Genomic DNA, 15972 nt, shown 5'->3' with positions numbered 1-15972 from the left:
GTTTTCTCTCTGCAGGGGGCACCCCTTCTCCCGATGCCTAGTGTGTTTCCAGGGGAGACTATAACTCATTTTATTACGATGCTGCTTGGTTTTCAATCACTTGAAAATCGCCACCACTATTTGGCCACAGACAGAATTCCCAACAACCTACCCCTCCCCTCCGAAGGTGCAAAAACTTCCCGGCACCACTGAAGTGTTTTTTCAGGTTGAGGGATTATTCCAATGCCGACCCAACATAGCCTGTAAGGGCCCAAGGAGGCACTTGTTTGCACAGCCTTACGCTGGTTTTAAAAACGGTTTGGGATTTCCTAAGGCTTCGCCATTTCCAACGCAACAAGGGGGCAGAGCGGTGGAGAAGGGGGGCCTGGGCGCCGTGACGGGGCTCCAGGTGCCCGGTGAGGAGCCGGGCCTTGGGCAGCAGCCCCGTCCCACCGCTGCCCCCACCCCCCCAAACCGGGCTGACCCACCCGAGCGGGTCCTTCATGGGCCCACGTGCAGCTGCTTTCGAACCTACGGTCAAGTTCGCAGAGCCCCTGCTGGGAGAAACTATTTGAATGAGATTCTTGTAACAAGTGTTACAACCTGTTTTGCTGTTTATTATGTTGATTTTAGCGCCCTCTCTTTGCTCTGGGAAAATATTCCTTTGGGACAATGATGAGAAGTGGCTCTAATGGCGGCTGTGCCAGGCCCCCCGCCCCCCATGAAAGCTCATCCAGACGCTGGGACCCTCACGGAGGGGAACAGGTCCGAGCCCAGACCCCGCACTGCTGGTTACCTCACCCCACGGGCCGCTCACCACGGTCCCATTCGGTTACTAGGGGCTTAAACCTTGAGTGGACCAACAGTTTCTAAACCACAAAAATTGGATTTTAGGCAAACAAACAGAAAGTTGGAAAATCTTTTGGAAAAGTTTTTTTTCCCTCTATTTTAACAGAAAACCCACGGCTGGAATACAGACACCCCTTCGCGCCAGTTTCGAGCAGTCACGCCGCTACGACACAGAATGCTCACACACTCTCACACACACACACACACACACACACACACACACGCACGTCGGCCCGGTTTCTGCGGGCTCTGCCCGTCGCCACCTGGCGCACTGAGCTTCTCCAGTGCTGTCACACTGACTTAAAGACGCGATTTCTCTCCAGGTTTCCTGCAAATGCAGAGTCTGCACTGGGGGGGGGGGGGGGCGGGGGACGGCGGTGGGTTCTGTGACGTACGCAACGGTGGGCACGTCCAAGCCGCGGGCACCGGTGTTTCTTTCTGGCACTTCGGTTTATTCAAATAGGTTCCAAGTGAAATTCTCTCGTCTGGAAGGTAGAGACTTTCTTTTCTTTCCCTGGCCTGCATCAATCACACTACCTTTGGGGAGCGTTCCCCCCAGAGGGATCTGGGGTCGGCTGTGAGTTTGGCGGGGAGACCCGTGACCACCGACGGAACGGGCAGCAGCAGGACGAGAGGTGGGGGGGTCAGCGACTCTCCGGGAGCCCCAGGGACTCAGGGAGGCGGGGCCCGGGGCCAGACTCGCCCCAGCGCTTGCCTCGTTCTGTGCAAGCCTCACCTTCCCTCGCCCTTGCCCCTGCCCCTGGCCGGGTCTCACTCGCTCTCTCTCTCACACACTCACACACACTCACACACACACTCACACACCGCGGCCCATCAGCTCAGGCCCCCGCACCTGCTGCCCTCCCCCAGGTCCGCAGTGTCTCCTCCCTGGTCCCTTCTGGAGCAAGCCCCCCTCTCCGGCGCGGGCAAGGGGCACATGCCTGCCCAGGGCCCGAGCTCCTGCAGGAACCAGAAGCACAGGGGTGGCCGGAGTGTGTGGTGGGGGGCAGCTGCCAGAGAGAGACTCGGGGGACACCAAGGGCAAACAAAATGCCACCTCCTAACGGCTCCAAAGAGCAACTTCTGGTAAAAACAAACTGGGGAGGAGAAGGCTTACATTCACACAGGAGGCCGCTGCCCAGCTCTGTTGCAGGGGCCGGCTCTGTCCAGGTGAAGGGCCGAAAGGAGAGAGGGACACCAGGGTGGCCTTGGGCCGCCTCCCCTGAGCACGTGTGAACGCAGGAGGGGCGGGGGGTGGGGCAAAGGGGAGCCCATCCTGGGACTCCGGGTCCCCGGAGGCACCTGAGGGGCAGGGGCAGTGAAATGGGGGCTGAGTGACAGGGAAGGGGGCTGGGGTCCCTAGGGTCCGCTGACCACCTGGCAGCCCTTCTCCCTCCCCACCCCTGTGGGCAGTTCCAACTGTTGGAAAGTCCGTCTGAAACATGACCCAGGTGTCCCTGGAGAGTGGGGAGGGAAGGGCGGCCAGGAGGGAAGAAGCAAGGAGAGTGTGTGCCAGGCAGGGCCGGAGGCGGGAATCTCTGCACACGGGGTCCCAGCTGACCCCCACCAGCATGAAGAAGAAAGCTCTTTGGGGTCCCCCAGCTCCCTCAAAAAGCTGGGGCTGAGAGCCAGCTCTGGTCCCTTTAAGGCAGACCCCCACCCCCACCCGGGGAGAGCCTGGATCTCAGGCCAGAGAACCGAAAAGGAAAGGCCGGAGCAGTCAGCAGGGAGAGCCCCCCTGCCCCACCGACAGGTCTCCTGGGTGAGGGGCAGGCGGGTGCCGGGCTGCCCCAGCTCAGTCCCCGCTGGGCTCTGCGGGCCCTGGTCCCTCCCAGCGGCCCTGACCTGTGGGGCCTTCATCAGGGGAGGACTGGCGCTTCCTTCCGCTCAGCACCTCTGGGGAGGGCCCTTGGGGCGATCCGCGGGCTCCCCTCAAACTTCGGTCCCTTCCCGGCTGTACACGAAGTGACCCACGCGGAAGCCAGCGGCCGCAGTCTGATGACCAGCGGGGAAGCTGGGCGAAGGGCTGGGGGGCGGGTGGCCGGTGGCAGCCACGGCCGCCGGCCTCCCGAAGGAAAAGTCCCCCGCCAGCCCCCCGGGGAAGGCGCCGAGGCCGCCAGCCAGGGCGCCCATGGCTGAGGCGAAGCTGGAGAAGCAGGCGGCGGCCTCGGGCGCGGGCGGGGACGGCGCGGCCTGCAGGTCCGGGGACCCCGTGCCCAGGGCGTCCGGCTCGGGCGCCGGGGCTCCGTCGGGGCTCCCCGCTCCCGGGAGTGCGGCTGCGCCCGCCTCCCCTCTCCTCTTCCGCCTCCTTCGGAAGTTCCCGTTGTCGAACATCTTCTCACAGTTTGGGTCCAGGGTCCAGTAATTGCCTTTGCCTGCGGAGGAAGGAAGGGCCCAGCTCAGAAGATCCGGGGTTCGAGGGGCCGTGGTGCAAACGGGAGACACGCGGGTCAGCTTTAGAAAGATCCCCGCACGGGCCCCACCTGGAGCCCTCCGCCTCCCCAAACCCTGGGGTGGCCCTTGGTACTGGAGCCAAGGGGCCTCCACGGACAGCCAGGCTGAGGAGGACTGGTCTCGTTTTCTAAAGCGGCACCTTCTTTGCCTCACCAGTCCTTGGGGGAGGCACTGTCTGCCCCCCTTTACAGAGAGGACCCTGAGGCCCAGCGAAGTCACTCGGAAGGTGTCCCGGCTGGCTGGGTCACGACTGCGTGCAGACACTCAGAGGCGCGTGGAGGACGGGAGGAAGTCAGGGTCTGTGGGGTCCCGTTGCCTGCCTTCTGCGGGCCCTCCGCCGCCAGGAGCGTCCCCCCCTCCCGCCCCTCCCTGCCTCAGGGGACCCCAGCTGTGCAGTCGAGGGCGGGGCGGCCCAAGGCCGTCCCCATCCCTCCGGGGCCAGCAGCCGTGGGACTCCGCGGAGTCGGACCGGGGAGCCGCGCGCCCTCTGTTTACCTGGGTCGTTCTCGTCGCGGGGCACCTTCTTGAAGCAGTCGTTGAGCGACAGGTTGTGGCGGATGGAGTTCTGCCAGCCCGCCTTGCTGCGCTTGTAGAAGGGGAAGTTGCCGGCCACGTACTGGTAGATCTGGCTGAGCGTCAGCTTCCGCAGCGGCGCGCTCTGGATGGCCATGGCGATGAGCGCGGAGTATGAGTAGGGAGGGCGCACGAGCCTCAGCAGCTCCTGCTGCCCCGAGAGGCTCAGCCAAGCTAGGTCGGCACCCGCCAGGCCGCCCGCGGCGCCCAGGAGCGGGCCGGGGGCCGCGTAGCCCGGGGGCGCGTAGGGGGACGCAGGTCCAAGGCCGGGCGCAAAGGGCGCGGGGCTGAGGCCCGGCGCGTCCAACCACAGGCGCGGGCCGCCGCCCGTCGCGTCTAGGTCGCCGCGCCCGTAGCCCGCGGGGTGCGAGGCTGCCCGGGCCTGGCTGTGCGGGGCCGGGCAGACGCCCGAGCCGTCGCAGTATGCGGCCATGCCCAGGGGCTCCCGGGCCTGGCCGGGCGGCTCTGCCCCGAAGCTCATGGGCGCCCCATCCACCGCGGCCGCCGGCAGCTCTCAACGCGGCCCACCCGGCCTGCCTGCTGCCCTTTAAAAGCCGTAGGGGTCGAGCCCCAGGTGAGAGTCGGTGTGCAGCCTCCGCCCACACCGGCGTTGCCAGAGTGACGCCTCCGCCCGGCCCCGCCCCGCCCCGGGGGTCAGCTTTCCGCCCCGCCCTAGTCCCGAGGAGCTTCTAGCCGCCCCAGTATCTCCCCCACCCCCGGCCTCCTGAGCTGGGAGACGCGTCTTTCTCTGCTTCTGCGAGGGCACCCTGGGTCCCCACCTCTTCAACTCCGCAGCCCCGGTTGCCCCAGGCCCTCGGGCAGGTACCCCATTTCCCGAAGTCCAGTGTGCGGCCCCATGGCTCTCCCACGGGGGACTCTGCCCCTGAGGAATCTCCCAGGAGGGCCCCGGTGCTGGGCAAGGAGTCTGTGGCAGGGGGCACACCCAAGTGTCGTGGGGTTAGGGCCACCAGGAAGAACGGCGCGACAGAGGAAGGAGGACCAGAGGGCCCGTGGCGGAGCGTGGGTGGGCGCAGACAGGACGCGGGAGTCACACGGAGTCCACACGTGACCAACGTGGGAAGGCGAACCACACCCTTGTGAGGGTGGAGGTCCTGGAAGCTCGGGCCGCCGCAGCCTTCCAGACAAACCTGCGCTGCTCCGGAGCCCCGGGGGCCAGGGGTCCGCCTGGCCGCCTGCTCCGGGGCCCTGGGCACTGGGGTGGCAACGGTCCCTGCTGCTTCTCACGAAAAGCACGGCTCTGCGGTGCGCGCCCGACAGTATCCACCGCGCCTGGGGCCACCAGCTCCCCCAGCTGTCCTCCGGCACCCCAAGCCTCTCTCCGGACCTGGACCGGAACCGAACCCGGGCTCGCCACCTTGCCTGGCTCCCCGCTTCCCCCCTGTGGGCTCCGGGCACACCGCCCAGGCCAGGCCCACACTCTGCAGGGCCGGGAGCCCAGGTGGGGCGCGGGCCTCCGGGCTCTGAGAGCGGAGCCCCTGCCCTCGTGCGGAGGAGGGAACCCTCTCGGGAGGGTCCAGGTTCAGGGGCGAGAAGGTCCCATTAGTGCCTCGCTTGTCCAAATTAGTCTCGCCCGGGGGCCCTCCTGAATATTTCCTGGCGCTGTGGGTGCTCAGAATACATCTCAATTCATTTTTAAAAACCCCCAAAAGGTCCAATTTCCCTGCTGCTCTCCGCTTCTGGCGTTGGGGAGGAGGAGGGGGCCGTGGGTCGGGGCTGGAACTCGAGACCCGGGCTCTGGGGCTCTGGAACGAAGGAGCCGCCGGCCCAGGAGTGGCAGCCTTAGGCCTCTGCCGTGGTCACATCCAACGTCGTGTAAAAACAACCGACTTGTGGAACTATCTACCACGAGGCAGAAGGGAGGTCCCTCCGTGGCGACGTGGCCTCTCCCCGTGGGAGTGCCAGCTGCTTAGGACCTGGGGGCCTGCCAGAGGGTGGGGGCCAGGGGGGCTGGCCCAGGAAGGAAGGGCCTGGCTGGTTCCTGGGGGCGGGCCCTTCAGTGGCTGCCCCCCCTTCCCCAAGATTTCTCACTGTAGTCAGAGGGGTAGAGTTGTGTGTGGGACTCCAGGACCTTTCAGAGGCCAGTTCCCCCGAGAGGACACTGCAGGGGCAGTGTGTGTGTGTGTGGGGGGGGGGGGGGATGGGACTGCTGAGGATGAGAAACGCTTTCTGTGTTTTCCTTCTCTCTGTCCCTCCCTCCCTTCCTTCCCTCCTTCCTTCCTTCCTTCCTTCTTTCCTTCCTTCCTTCTCCTTTTTCTTTGTGGGGGGAGGGGTGCCCTCTTTGCGTTTTCTATCAAAAGCAGAGGCCAGAGCCATCTGCCACCCCGTGCAGCGCTGCCCACTCTGTCCTCACAGCTGTGGACCCGTGGTGTCCCTGAGGATGGGACGAGACGCCGGGGGACCGCATCTCAGACGGAGTGCCTTTCACCGACAGACGGGCTGCAGGCTTGACTCCGAGGAGTTCGCACGTCAGGGGCATGCTGGGCGTGCGTGGCTGCCCGTGCACACGCCTCCCCTCCGCAGGTGCGGCCCTCAGTGTGCGGGGCGTCCAGCAGGCTCCCAGCCCGACGTCCAGCAGTGACCGCTGTGAGCGGGCAGCCTTCCAGAAGCACGTTTTCCGAGGACAGACCGTCACAGCCGCCACACAGCTCTGCCTTGACCCGAGAGATGGGGTAACGGAGAAGGGGAGTGGAGATGGGCCAGGCGGCCGGGTGGGGGGGCTCCCCTGCAGGCTGAACCCACGAGGGCCACCTTCCCTTCCGGGGGCGCTGATGGACGACTGCTGGGAGCACCTGCTGCCCTGCGGGGGCTCGCAGTCCGGGCCTTCGGGGGGAGGAGACTCTTTCCTGGGTGCAGAGACCAGCGATCCGGGAGCAAGGACTAACGTCACCTACCGCCAACCGTGTGGCTGTGGTCATATAACCAGAGACGTTGAATTTCAAAGAGCGGCGCGGGTCACCTCGCAATGTAAAGGGACGAAAGAAGAGGACAGGCCTTTCCAAACCCCCTGCACTTTTAATGAATGGCCCTTCTCGCTGCTGATACGGTGACGCGTGTGCGGTTCTGAACCTCTAAGAAAATCAGAGGCCCCTCCTGCACCTGCCTTCAGTCCTACGTTATAAAAACCATCACAATGTGTGCTGTGCAGGGGTGTCCATGTCTGAACCCCGCGGCCCGAGGTCCGCCCCCCGTCTCCACGGTAACGGCATCCTCATCTCTCCGTGGTCTGGACCAGGACGTGCGCACCGGGGACGAAGGGCGGTCACGTGGGGAGACCGTTTGAACACCGTCCGTCTTGGGCGGATCTCCGATGGGAATTTTTCCAAGAGGAAAAAAATAACCCTCTGGGGAAGACGGGACAAGGCGGAGTATCCAGCCTCCCCGGCCCTGGGCCCGCCCCGGCATTCTGCGGGGTTTCCCTGCACAGCACGCACGGGCCGGGCTCGTTCTCCAAACCTGTCCCCTTCTGCTGAGTCCTCCAAAGGGGTGCCTCCGTCTCTGCCTCCACCTCACCTGGGGAGAGATCTCCCCGGTCTTCCTCCACCAGCGCCCAAGCCCGCTGGCAGCCGCACCCACACCTGTCTTCCTCCTGCCGGTCCCCGTGGGGGGGCGGTCCCCGCTTCTTTAAGACGGTCTCTCTTCTGCGTAGCGCAGGGCTGCCGCCCCAGGGGCATCACTCAGGGGGCACTCTCTGGCACTCCCCGAACATGAGGGGCTGTGATCCTAGGTTCTTGTTCCCACCCTTTTCTCAGCACCCCCTCCCCCACTCTGCCCCTCCCCCCCCCCCAGCATTTTCCAGGTCTCAGGTCTCTCCATCTCGCGGAACTTCTCTTCTGATGTTGCCCCATCCCGCCACTTCTCCTTGGCAGCCCAGCTTCTAGAAGGGTGCCCCTGTCAGCTGTTGCTCTGTCCTCTCCCCTGCGGACCACAGCCCTTACTCAGCCTGGACAGCACCCCCCCCCCCCGCCCACGCCCTCCCCGCCAGAACTGCGCAGGCACAGTGCCCAGCGGCCTCCGACACTCTCAATCCAGGGATCTCTTTACTCCTCATTTTGCCCGACTCCCAGCAGCTCCTGACGCCTTCCGGAACGAGCCCCCATGCTCTGCTCGCTCTGTGACCCTGCTGGCCTCCGGGCATGTTCTCTGGCCCTGGGCTGGCCTGCCTCTCGCCCGGGGCTCTGCTCCCGGTCTTCTCGTTGCTGTTGCGGCTTCAACGACCAGCCAGCAGCTCAGGGCTCCTCAGCCTCAGCACCGTGGACATACTGGGCCGGACAACTCTTTGCTGTCCAGTTGGGAAGTCCTGTGTTAACTAATAATTTTTTAATTTCTATCATCCATTTGGAGGTCTTCCTCTCCAACTCCCACACCCCAGACTGAATTCTTTATCACTCGCACAGCAGCCCTGGACGGAGTCCCCGGGGGCTGAGGGTCCCTCAGCGGACAGATGGCGCGGAAGCAGGAACTTCAGTCCTACATCCACAGGGAACCGAATTTTGTCCATGACCTTGGGCGAGGCCCCCTCGACACGCAGCGGCCGACACCTTGACTTCAGGCGGAGTAGGAACTCATCTGTGCCGGGGTGCTTGGATAGAGTAAGGGACTCAGTTTCCCCAGCAAGGTTTCCCCAGGTGCAGATTGTTACTGGTTTTATTTTTCATGACGGTCAATCACTCTGCTGGAACCTGCAAAATGGAAGTTTTCTTGTTCTGCCGTTCCTTTAACATTTACTAACTGTCATTTTTGAAAAACCACGACGACAGACCTTCCTGTCATCCATTGGACTTAGTTTCCCTAAACTATAATTCATCTTAGAAAGAAGAAAAATGTACATGGTTCTGCCCTCTTTATGAATCGATCTTTAAGAGAAAGGTGTGGCTGAAAACCATCTTAATGGGAAACAATATTTTTGTTTTGTTGGATTTCTCTTCTGAGTATCACACGGACTGAGGACGTTTTATATTTTAATGTTTTCATCAATTATAATTATTTTTGTGATGCTTATATCGTCCAAAACTGGGGTGTCGGGACACCCTGAGGCTGGTGGCTGTGTCCTTTCGACCTGGTGCTGCCTGTCCTGGGACGTCCCCTCAGTTCCTGACCCAGCTGTGCCCGGCTGTGCCCGCTTCTGACCGGATCTCGGACCGCTGTTTCTCCAGTGCGCCCTGGTCCTTTCCAGAGGGAAGGGTATTGAGAGACCAAAATGGGGAGAGGGGGATGTTTTCCGGGGGGGGCACCGTGGCTTCTAGACCCGGCAGTGAACAGGGAAAGGTTTTTGAATCATAACTTAATGTACTACTTCGTTACATTTCATACACAGGTTTTCTTTTCTCCTTTTAAATGTTTGCTCTGTACTCGTGTCTCCTTTCGCCTGCATCTGAAATCTGATTCCTGATGCCATCAGCACAGTTACTTCTTGCTGTGTGTCTCCCTGCACACCTCGGTGCCTTCAAACAACCACGCGGTGTCCTTGGGAACAGAAGACCGCTGGGGGAGAAGTTAAGATTTCTCTGCAGTGATTTTACCCTTAAAACAGATCCCACTAATGAAGGGCAGTCAAAGGGATACGTTATAAAGTCACCTGAAATCATTTTCTCTGTGTGGGCTGCTGCCGTTCGGGCAGTTAGCTTCACCCCCTTTCACTCACTCCATGTACGTTTAAAACCTTAGACTTGCAGCCCCGGCTGGGTGGCTCAGCTGGTTAGAGCGCCGTCCTGATACGCCAGGGTTGTGGGTTTGATCCCCGGTCAGGGCACATGTAGGAATCAACATCGACATCTTTCTCTCTCTGTCTCTCCCTCTCTCCAAAAATCAATACGTTAAAAAAAATTTAAACCTCACGTTGGCTCAGCACTGAGAAGCTGGAAGCCCACTTGGTAATTTAACTGCCCAGCGCTTCCTCTCCGTGGTGTAGAGATTTAGGGACTGGGTGTGACAGAGTGTGTCTAAGGTCCCTCGGATGTCCGGCGCAACCACTGGGGCCCCCTGAGGACGTGGGAAGAGCCGGGGTGACATCCGTTTCCTTGTAGCGGAGGCAGACACCTTGTAGTCAGAGGCTGGGCAGGACGCTCGAAGGGCAGGAGCTGGCTTTGCCATGCGGACCCGCCAGTGACCGGCAGCCTGCAGGTCAGGGGGGCTCGGGTTGGACCCTGGTCCTGCTGCTGCGGACTGCGTGCACCCCCCTCCACTTTGACCCTCAGCTTCCCCCTCATTGCTAACGCAGTAACACCGGCCCCTCCCCGCCTCGGGTTAAAGGGCACATTGCCTGTAGAGCGCTCTACACGTGTTCTAACGCCGCCAAGTAGCTAACGTCAACTCGGGTAATGACTAAGGGCGAGTTTTCTCTCCTTACTGGTCTGTTTTTATTTTTCAAAGGCAGTTTACTGTAGCAAATAAACAGAAAACGCCAGCAACCTGGGTGGGGGCGGTGGCGGGCAGGGAGGGACAGAGTGCATGCTCTGTTTAGGGGCAGGTGTGGTTTGTGTATTGATCTTTCCTCCTGCCAATTCCCGTCCTTATTGTGTGACTGTGATGCCATCTAGCGGCCAGTTGCAGTTGATCTCCTCAAGGGTCCCATTGGGTAAGAAAAACTCCCGAGTTTATGATACGTGATGGGTAGGTTAGGTTCTGTTTGGTCCTGGTCGAGGTAATGAAATAGTTTCGAGGAAAGAACTATTTAGAATCCATAGCCATCAATAAAGATATTTTTGAATGAAAACCTTTAAGAGATATAACCTTTCCTTTACGAGTGAACCATTTGCAACAGAGATGGCGTGCTTGTTTTGTTACACAGCTTTTAAAAATATTTTTATATTTGTTTTAAAACTTCTAATGTCAATTTTTATGATCATTCTGTTGAGCATTTTTAACGCAATGCCAGTAAACACACAGGACTCCATCATAAGGGTCCCCATTTCGTTTCAGAGAAAGACCTGTTATAGTTCAACGCCGTGACCACCGCCGCCTTGGTGGCAAAAGAAAGAACAGGGTCTTTGGAACGAGTGTGGAGTTTGCAGAGCCCAGCCCAGCCTGTTAGAGGCGGGGCCAAGAGAACCCCGGGTCCCTGGGATCAGTGCCCGGTCTGGGTCCGGGTTGGTCCTTCCCGCCACTGTGTGACCTCCGGGCATGAATGACCCCGTTGTATGAGAAGGCCCTTCGCTCCCCATCTTGCAGCACCTTTTAATCCATAACAAACAGAGAACATTGGGAAGTGAGACCTGCTCTTTGCAACCCTCCCCGAGCCCCGCCCCCCAGCACGTGAGTGGGCTGAGGGCTGTGTTCACCATGAAGTGTGCTGGTGTGGACATCCTGCACACAGATCGGTGTGGGCGTGGGGGTGGGGCTCACGCCGTGGGGCCTCTCTGCTCCTCCCGCTCTGTCCAGAGGCTGCCGCGGCTCCGGCTGCATCTCATAACAATGAGACGTCACACAATCACTTTCTTTTCAATTTCCGGTCATTTTATTTCTGAAGCTTAATCAACGTCCCGATTCCTGACCCCTTTGGCACAGCACTGAATCGGGCAAGCACCCGCGGGAGGGCCTGAGGGGGTGGGTGCCGTTTCTCCTGTGTCGCCTCTTGCTCTGTGCAGGGGCCACAGAGAGGAGGTGGCTGCCCCTGCAGAAACCAGGCAGCTGAGTGGCCTCCCAGACCCTGCCCCTGCTCAGCCCGCTGCCAGCTGCCCCCTGTCCTCATGCAGAGCCAGAGCCGAGGACGCTCGCACCAGAGCTGGAAGGACAGGAGTGTCCATGTCCTGCCTAAGTGGCAGGACATTAGCGTCAATGAGCACGGACACCGGGGTCAGGCAGCCTGGCTTTCAAGCCGTTTCCTGCTCTGTGCAACATAATGTGCAACATCTGTGCGGCAACAGCGTCTGGTGCACCGAGTCCCCGGAGGGTGAGTGAGGTCACGTGCGCGGGCACCTGCCTAGTGCTGAACGCGCTGCCACGGAAAAGTAGCAGTGACTACCATACGTATCAAATCCACGTCCGTGATACAGTAACTGCGCTTTCTGTTTTATCCTGTACGTTGTTTTCTGTTCTTATATAATAGGTCAATATTCCATAACATGTAATTATTATATAGCATACAACAGACCTATTACTCATTATATTCCATATTATTTCATAATAGATTAAAATAGTGAGTGGACCTTCGTCAAGGTTGATTTATTTGTGCGTGTGTGTGGCTGACCTCCTGGGACGCCTGGCTGCAGGAGATGAGGCCCCTGTGCCCGCATCGCCGTGCCTCCAATTTGGTTCGCAGTCGTCCTCATTTCCACGTGCCGGTTACATCCACCCGGTTCTCCGCCTCCTGTTGCCCTGCCCAGAACGGGGGCATCTGTCGGGGTTTCCCCTCCTGGAGTCTGCTGGCTCCTGGTATTTTCTGTAAACCTTTGGATTTCTGCAGCCTTGTCAATTCTGTGTGCAAACTGTGGAGATGGATCCTGGAATGGACCGGTACCGCCGCCTCACACCCTCTGACCTCGAGGGCCTCGCCTGAAGGTCCCTGGGGCCCTCAGCAGCTCGAGGGTGACCCCTGGTGGCCCAGAACTGAAGCCCAAGGCGCTGCGACCCCGCCCTGAGCCCGCTGCCATGCCCAGCCGGCGCTTCCTCCGGGCCAGGGGCTGAGCGCTCGCTCTGTCTGCAGACCCGGGGGGAAAGAAGCTGTTTCCCTGAGCATTTCAGAAACATCCCGTGTCTTTTGTTACCTTCTGAGCGCTACTGACAGCCTGGCAGCTCTGCAGACAGGAAGCCAGATCCCTGGCATCTGTCTGGCGTGCCCGCACATCTGGAGAGAACTGCATTAAGAAAACAGAGCCAATCTGATGACAAGATAATTAGCCATGTGTCTCTGCAGGTGCGGCAGAGGAGGGCATCGGATGCCGAATCCTCTCTTACTTCTTTTAAGGCAGTCGCTATAATCTTTTTGAAATTGTCTTCTATGTCCTGTGTTGTCTCTCTTTCCTTTGAGCTCATTTATATATGTTTTGTTTTCGTCATTTCAGTCTTTACCTTTCACGCTGGAGCCTGTCACTCAGGATCTGGCGATCCCTGGCGGACCGGCCTGAGGAGTGCGGCAATGAGGGAGTCGGTTGGTAGCTGTGTGTGCTGCGTGTCCCCAGAAATCAGGGCACCTTTTGAGATGACCCCCTGAATGTCAACTCGGAAGAAAATGAGGAGGCAAATTCCCCAGAGGGGGTGGCCCAGGCTTCTGCCCCAGGGTGGGGGGCTGTTTGTCGTGGAGCCCACAGGGGTGGGGACGGAAGCAGACTCGTGTCTCCCCAGTCTTGCTGTGGATGTCTACTCAGTCCCCCAGATTTGAGGGACACACGTTACCTTCATCTTCCTCTGCACCTTGTGCTCTTGAGTCTGCGGCCCTTTGGTTCATTTGCTCCGGAAAGTAAACGTTTTTTCCTCATGGGCATGGGGTGCTCGAAAATCCCAGCTGGGACTGGGGTCTCACTGTCTCTCACTTGGACTTTCAGACCCTCCCTTTGTCTTTAGTTCCCTACTCCACCCTCAGCGGCTGGTACTGTCAGTTTTTAAGATGTATGAGCTTGCTCCCAACACGCGGAATCCAAGGTTTCTTAGGATCAGCAAAGTTTACCAACCATCATCCCACAAAAAGACTTTTAAGGAACGGGGGTCCTATTCTCAGCATGTCCTGCAAGCCCCCCCTTGCTCAACCCCCAACCCCTCCAACACGGCTCACCTGAGCTTCAAAACCCCCCTGAAGCCGCAGCGTCTACGTGCAACTGCTGTACCCAGAGCTCCGAGCGGCTCCCGGACGGCAGCTGGCCTGGGCGTTAGTTAGACCCAGGGCCCCCCCTGGGGTAACGCGCAGAGATGGTTTTGCCACCTGAAGAAACAGGAGCACAATTTCACGTGGGAACCAAAACGTGCATGGGACTGAGGGTCTGTAACCTTCTGTGAGAAGGAACTGTGACGCCCAGATCCTGGAGTGTCGCCGCAGAGGCAGAGGAGGAAATGAGTAGAAAAGAATCCTTCTCAGGCTTCAGAGAGAGAGATTCCTGGTCTGATCCCTGCCCCCTTCCCCCCTCCCCCTCCCCTGGGGCACAGCAGGGGTGCAGGTGACAGAACACCCCGTTTCAAGGAAGCAGCTGACGCCACCTCCCCAGCACTTAGCCTCCCAGTTGGATACTTTGAGACAGTCATTAGGGCATCTGTCCCTCCCGGGGATCTGGGCATCAAAGGCGAGCCAGCCCCAGGTAACTCGATCCCAGAGACACCTTAATTGAAGATGGGGAGGGGGGCAGAGATTGGAGGGGTCCTGAGGGATGCGGTGGATTTGCTCGCGCCAACAACCCTTCTCTGCCAGCGAGCTGGCGTCCCAGACGGCCGGCCGGGGTCCTCTTTGCAACAATTAATCACTCCAGGGGGCCCAATAATCAAGACGTCAAGTCAAAACAGGATGGATGTACACATTCTTTCAAGAAGTTCCCTGGGTCCAGAGTCTGCCTCGGAGGAGTCGCGGTTTTATTTTCCACCCACCTTCCTTTCCGAGCAGAGCCGATCAAATTACTAATTGCAAAGGACAGTTCCAGCGGGGAGGAGCAGTGCCCCCGCCTTGGAGCAGCGTGGCGTTAACTTCCCGCCTGTCGCGGCTGCGGCGGCTGAACCTCCCAAACAGACCCCTCCCGCCTCTGGAGGAGGATGGACCACCTTCAGTCAATAAGTGTCATTGCTAATAAAAGAGAAGGTCACGGGCTTGGCTTCTGCTTGAGCGAGGTGGATGGGCCCGCCTCCGCTCCCTACAAAGCCCCTGCTCTCTGGGAAAAGTGGGCGGGAACCGCCCCCTCACCCCGAGAGCTGGCAGGGACCAGACGGACTCCTTCTGGCTCTGACATTATCAGAGGCGGAGCTGAAAAGCACACGGGTCGCCAGGCTGCCAGGCTTCGAGTGGCAGCTCTGGGAAGGGACAGTCCCTTCCTGTCTCCCACGGCTTGGCAGGAGATATGGCAAAACAGAGTGATGCTTTTAAAAAGCTCTGTATTTGTCTACAGAGTGTTACTTCTGCACACCGCATGTCAAAGAGGGGTGCACAGATATTGTGCGATTTCTGTAAATACTGAGTTACTTTCTTTAAAATGGAAAAAGAGGTTTTGAAGAGGGTGTCTTAGAGTAATTTCCCTGGCGAATATCTATGTGAGATTACTGGGAGGAATGATGTAATCAGACTGCATTCTTTGAGTTCCAAGGTAAGTGTTAATTTTTTTTCATGGCTTAGTCACATTAGATAAAACGATTTTATTTTTAAAATTTATTTTTCAATTACAGTTGACATACAATATAGTATTAGTTTCAGGTGTATAACATAGTGATTAGACATTTATATACTTTGGAAGTGGTCCCCCTGGTAAGTCTGGGAACCTCCCGGCACCACGCACAGTTATTACAATGTCATTGATTTTCTTTCCTATGGTGTACTTTACATCCCCGTGACTATTTTTATAGTGTCTTATAGTAATTTTCCTAGTGAATATGTACATGAAATTACTGTGAAGGATGATGGAATCAGTGTATTTTATGAGTTTGAAGATAAGAATTAAACTATGCTTTTTTTTCATGGATCAGTCATATTAGATAAAATGATTTAAAAAACACCTATAATACTTATTAGTGTAAGATATTGTTGCTATTTTTTTCTGGGACTGAGTCATTGGAGGGCAATTTAAATTGAGTTGGTAAAAATGTACTCATTAAAAAGCATAGACTTCTGGTCAAGATGGCGGTGTAGGCAGACATGGCTCGCCTCTTTGCACAACCACTTCAGAATTACAATTAAAATATAGAAAACCATCAGTCAGAGCCAACAGAAATCAAATTGAATGGAAGTCTGACAACTATGGAGTCAAAGAAACCACATCCACCCAGACTGGTAGGAGGGGTGCGGATGTGGAACAGGCTGGTCCCACACCTACATGTGCTGGATAAAAATTCAGGAGGATACCTCAGGAGTGAGGAGTCCCAGCCCCACAGCAGCTCCCCCCCAGCCCAGGGTTCAGTGCCAGGAAGATAGGTCCCCACAACTTCTGGCTGCAAAAACCAGCAAGGATTGAGTTGGTGGAAGAAACTTCTGGA

The 15972-nt window shown here is 58.4% G+C and overlaps 1 protein-coding gene across 1 annotated transcript; it reads right to left on the bottom strand.

The window, feature by feature from the left end:
• Nucleotides 1-1200: 1200 nt before the first annotated feature.
• On the bottom strand, nt 1201-4385 carry FOXI2 (forkhead box I2). Its single transcript, XM_045854406.1, has 2 exons — nt 3778-4385; nt 1201-3203 (listed from the first exon to the last, which is right to left on the bottom strand). The coding sequence occupies exons 1-2, from the start codon at nt 4334-4336 to the stop codon at nt 2761-2763; spliced, it is 1002 nt and encodes a 333-aa protein (XP_045710362.1). The 5' UTR covers nt 4337-4385; the 3' UTR covers nt 1201-2760.
• Nucleotides 4386-15972: the final 11587 nt, after the last annotated feature.

The sequence above is a fragment of the Phyllostomus hastatus genome, unplaced genomic scaffold (genome assembly GCF_019186645.2).
Source record: "Phyllostomus hastatus isolate PE091 unplaced genomic scaffold, TTU_PhHast_1.1 phas_scaffold_1066, whole genome shotgun sequence".
Lineage (NCBI taxonomy): Eukaryota > Metazoa > Chordata > Mammalia > Chiroptera > Phyllostomidae > Phyllostomus > Phyllostomus hastatus.
Note: the sequence above shows the minus strand (reverse complement) of the source record. Positions and strands in the feature narration are given on the sequence as shown.

Coding starts and splice junctions, on each gene's coding strand:
- FOXI2 (XM_045854406.1), bottom strand. CDS start 4,336: ATGAGCTTCGGGGCAGAGCCGCCCGGCCAGGCCCGGGAGCCCCTGGGC. Junction 3,204..3,777: donor CCGCGACGAGAACGACCCAG/GTAAACAGAGGG, acceptor CTTCCTCCGCAG/GCAAAGGCAATTACTGGACC.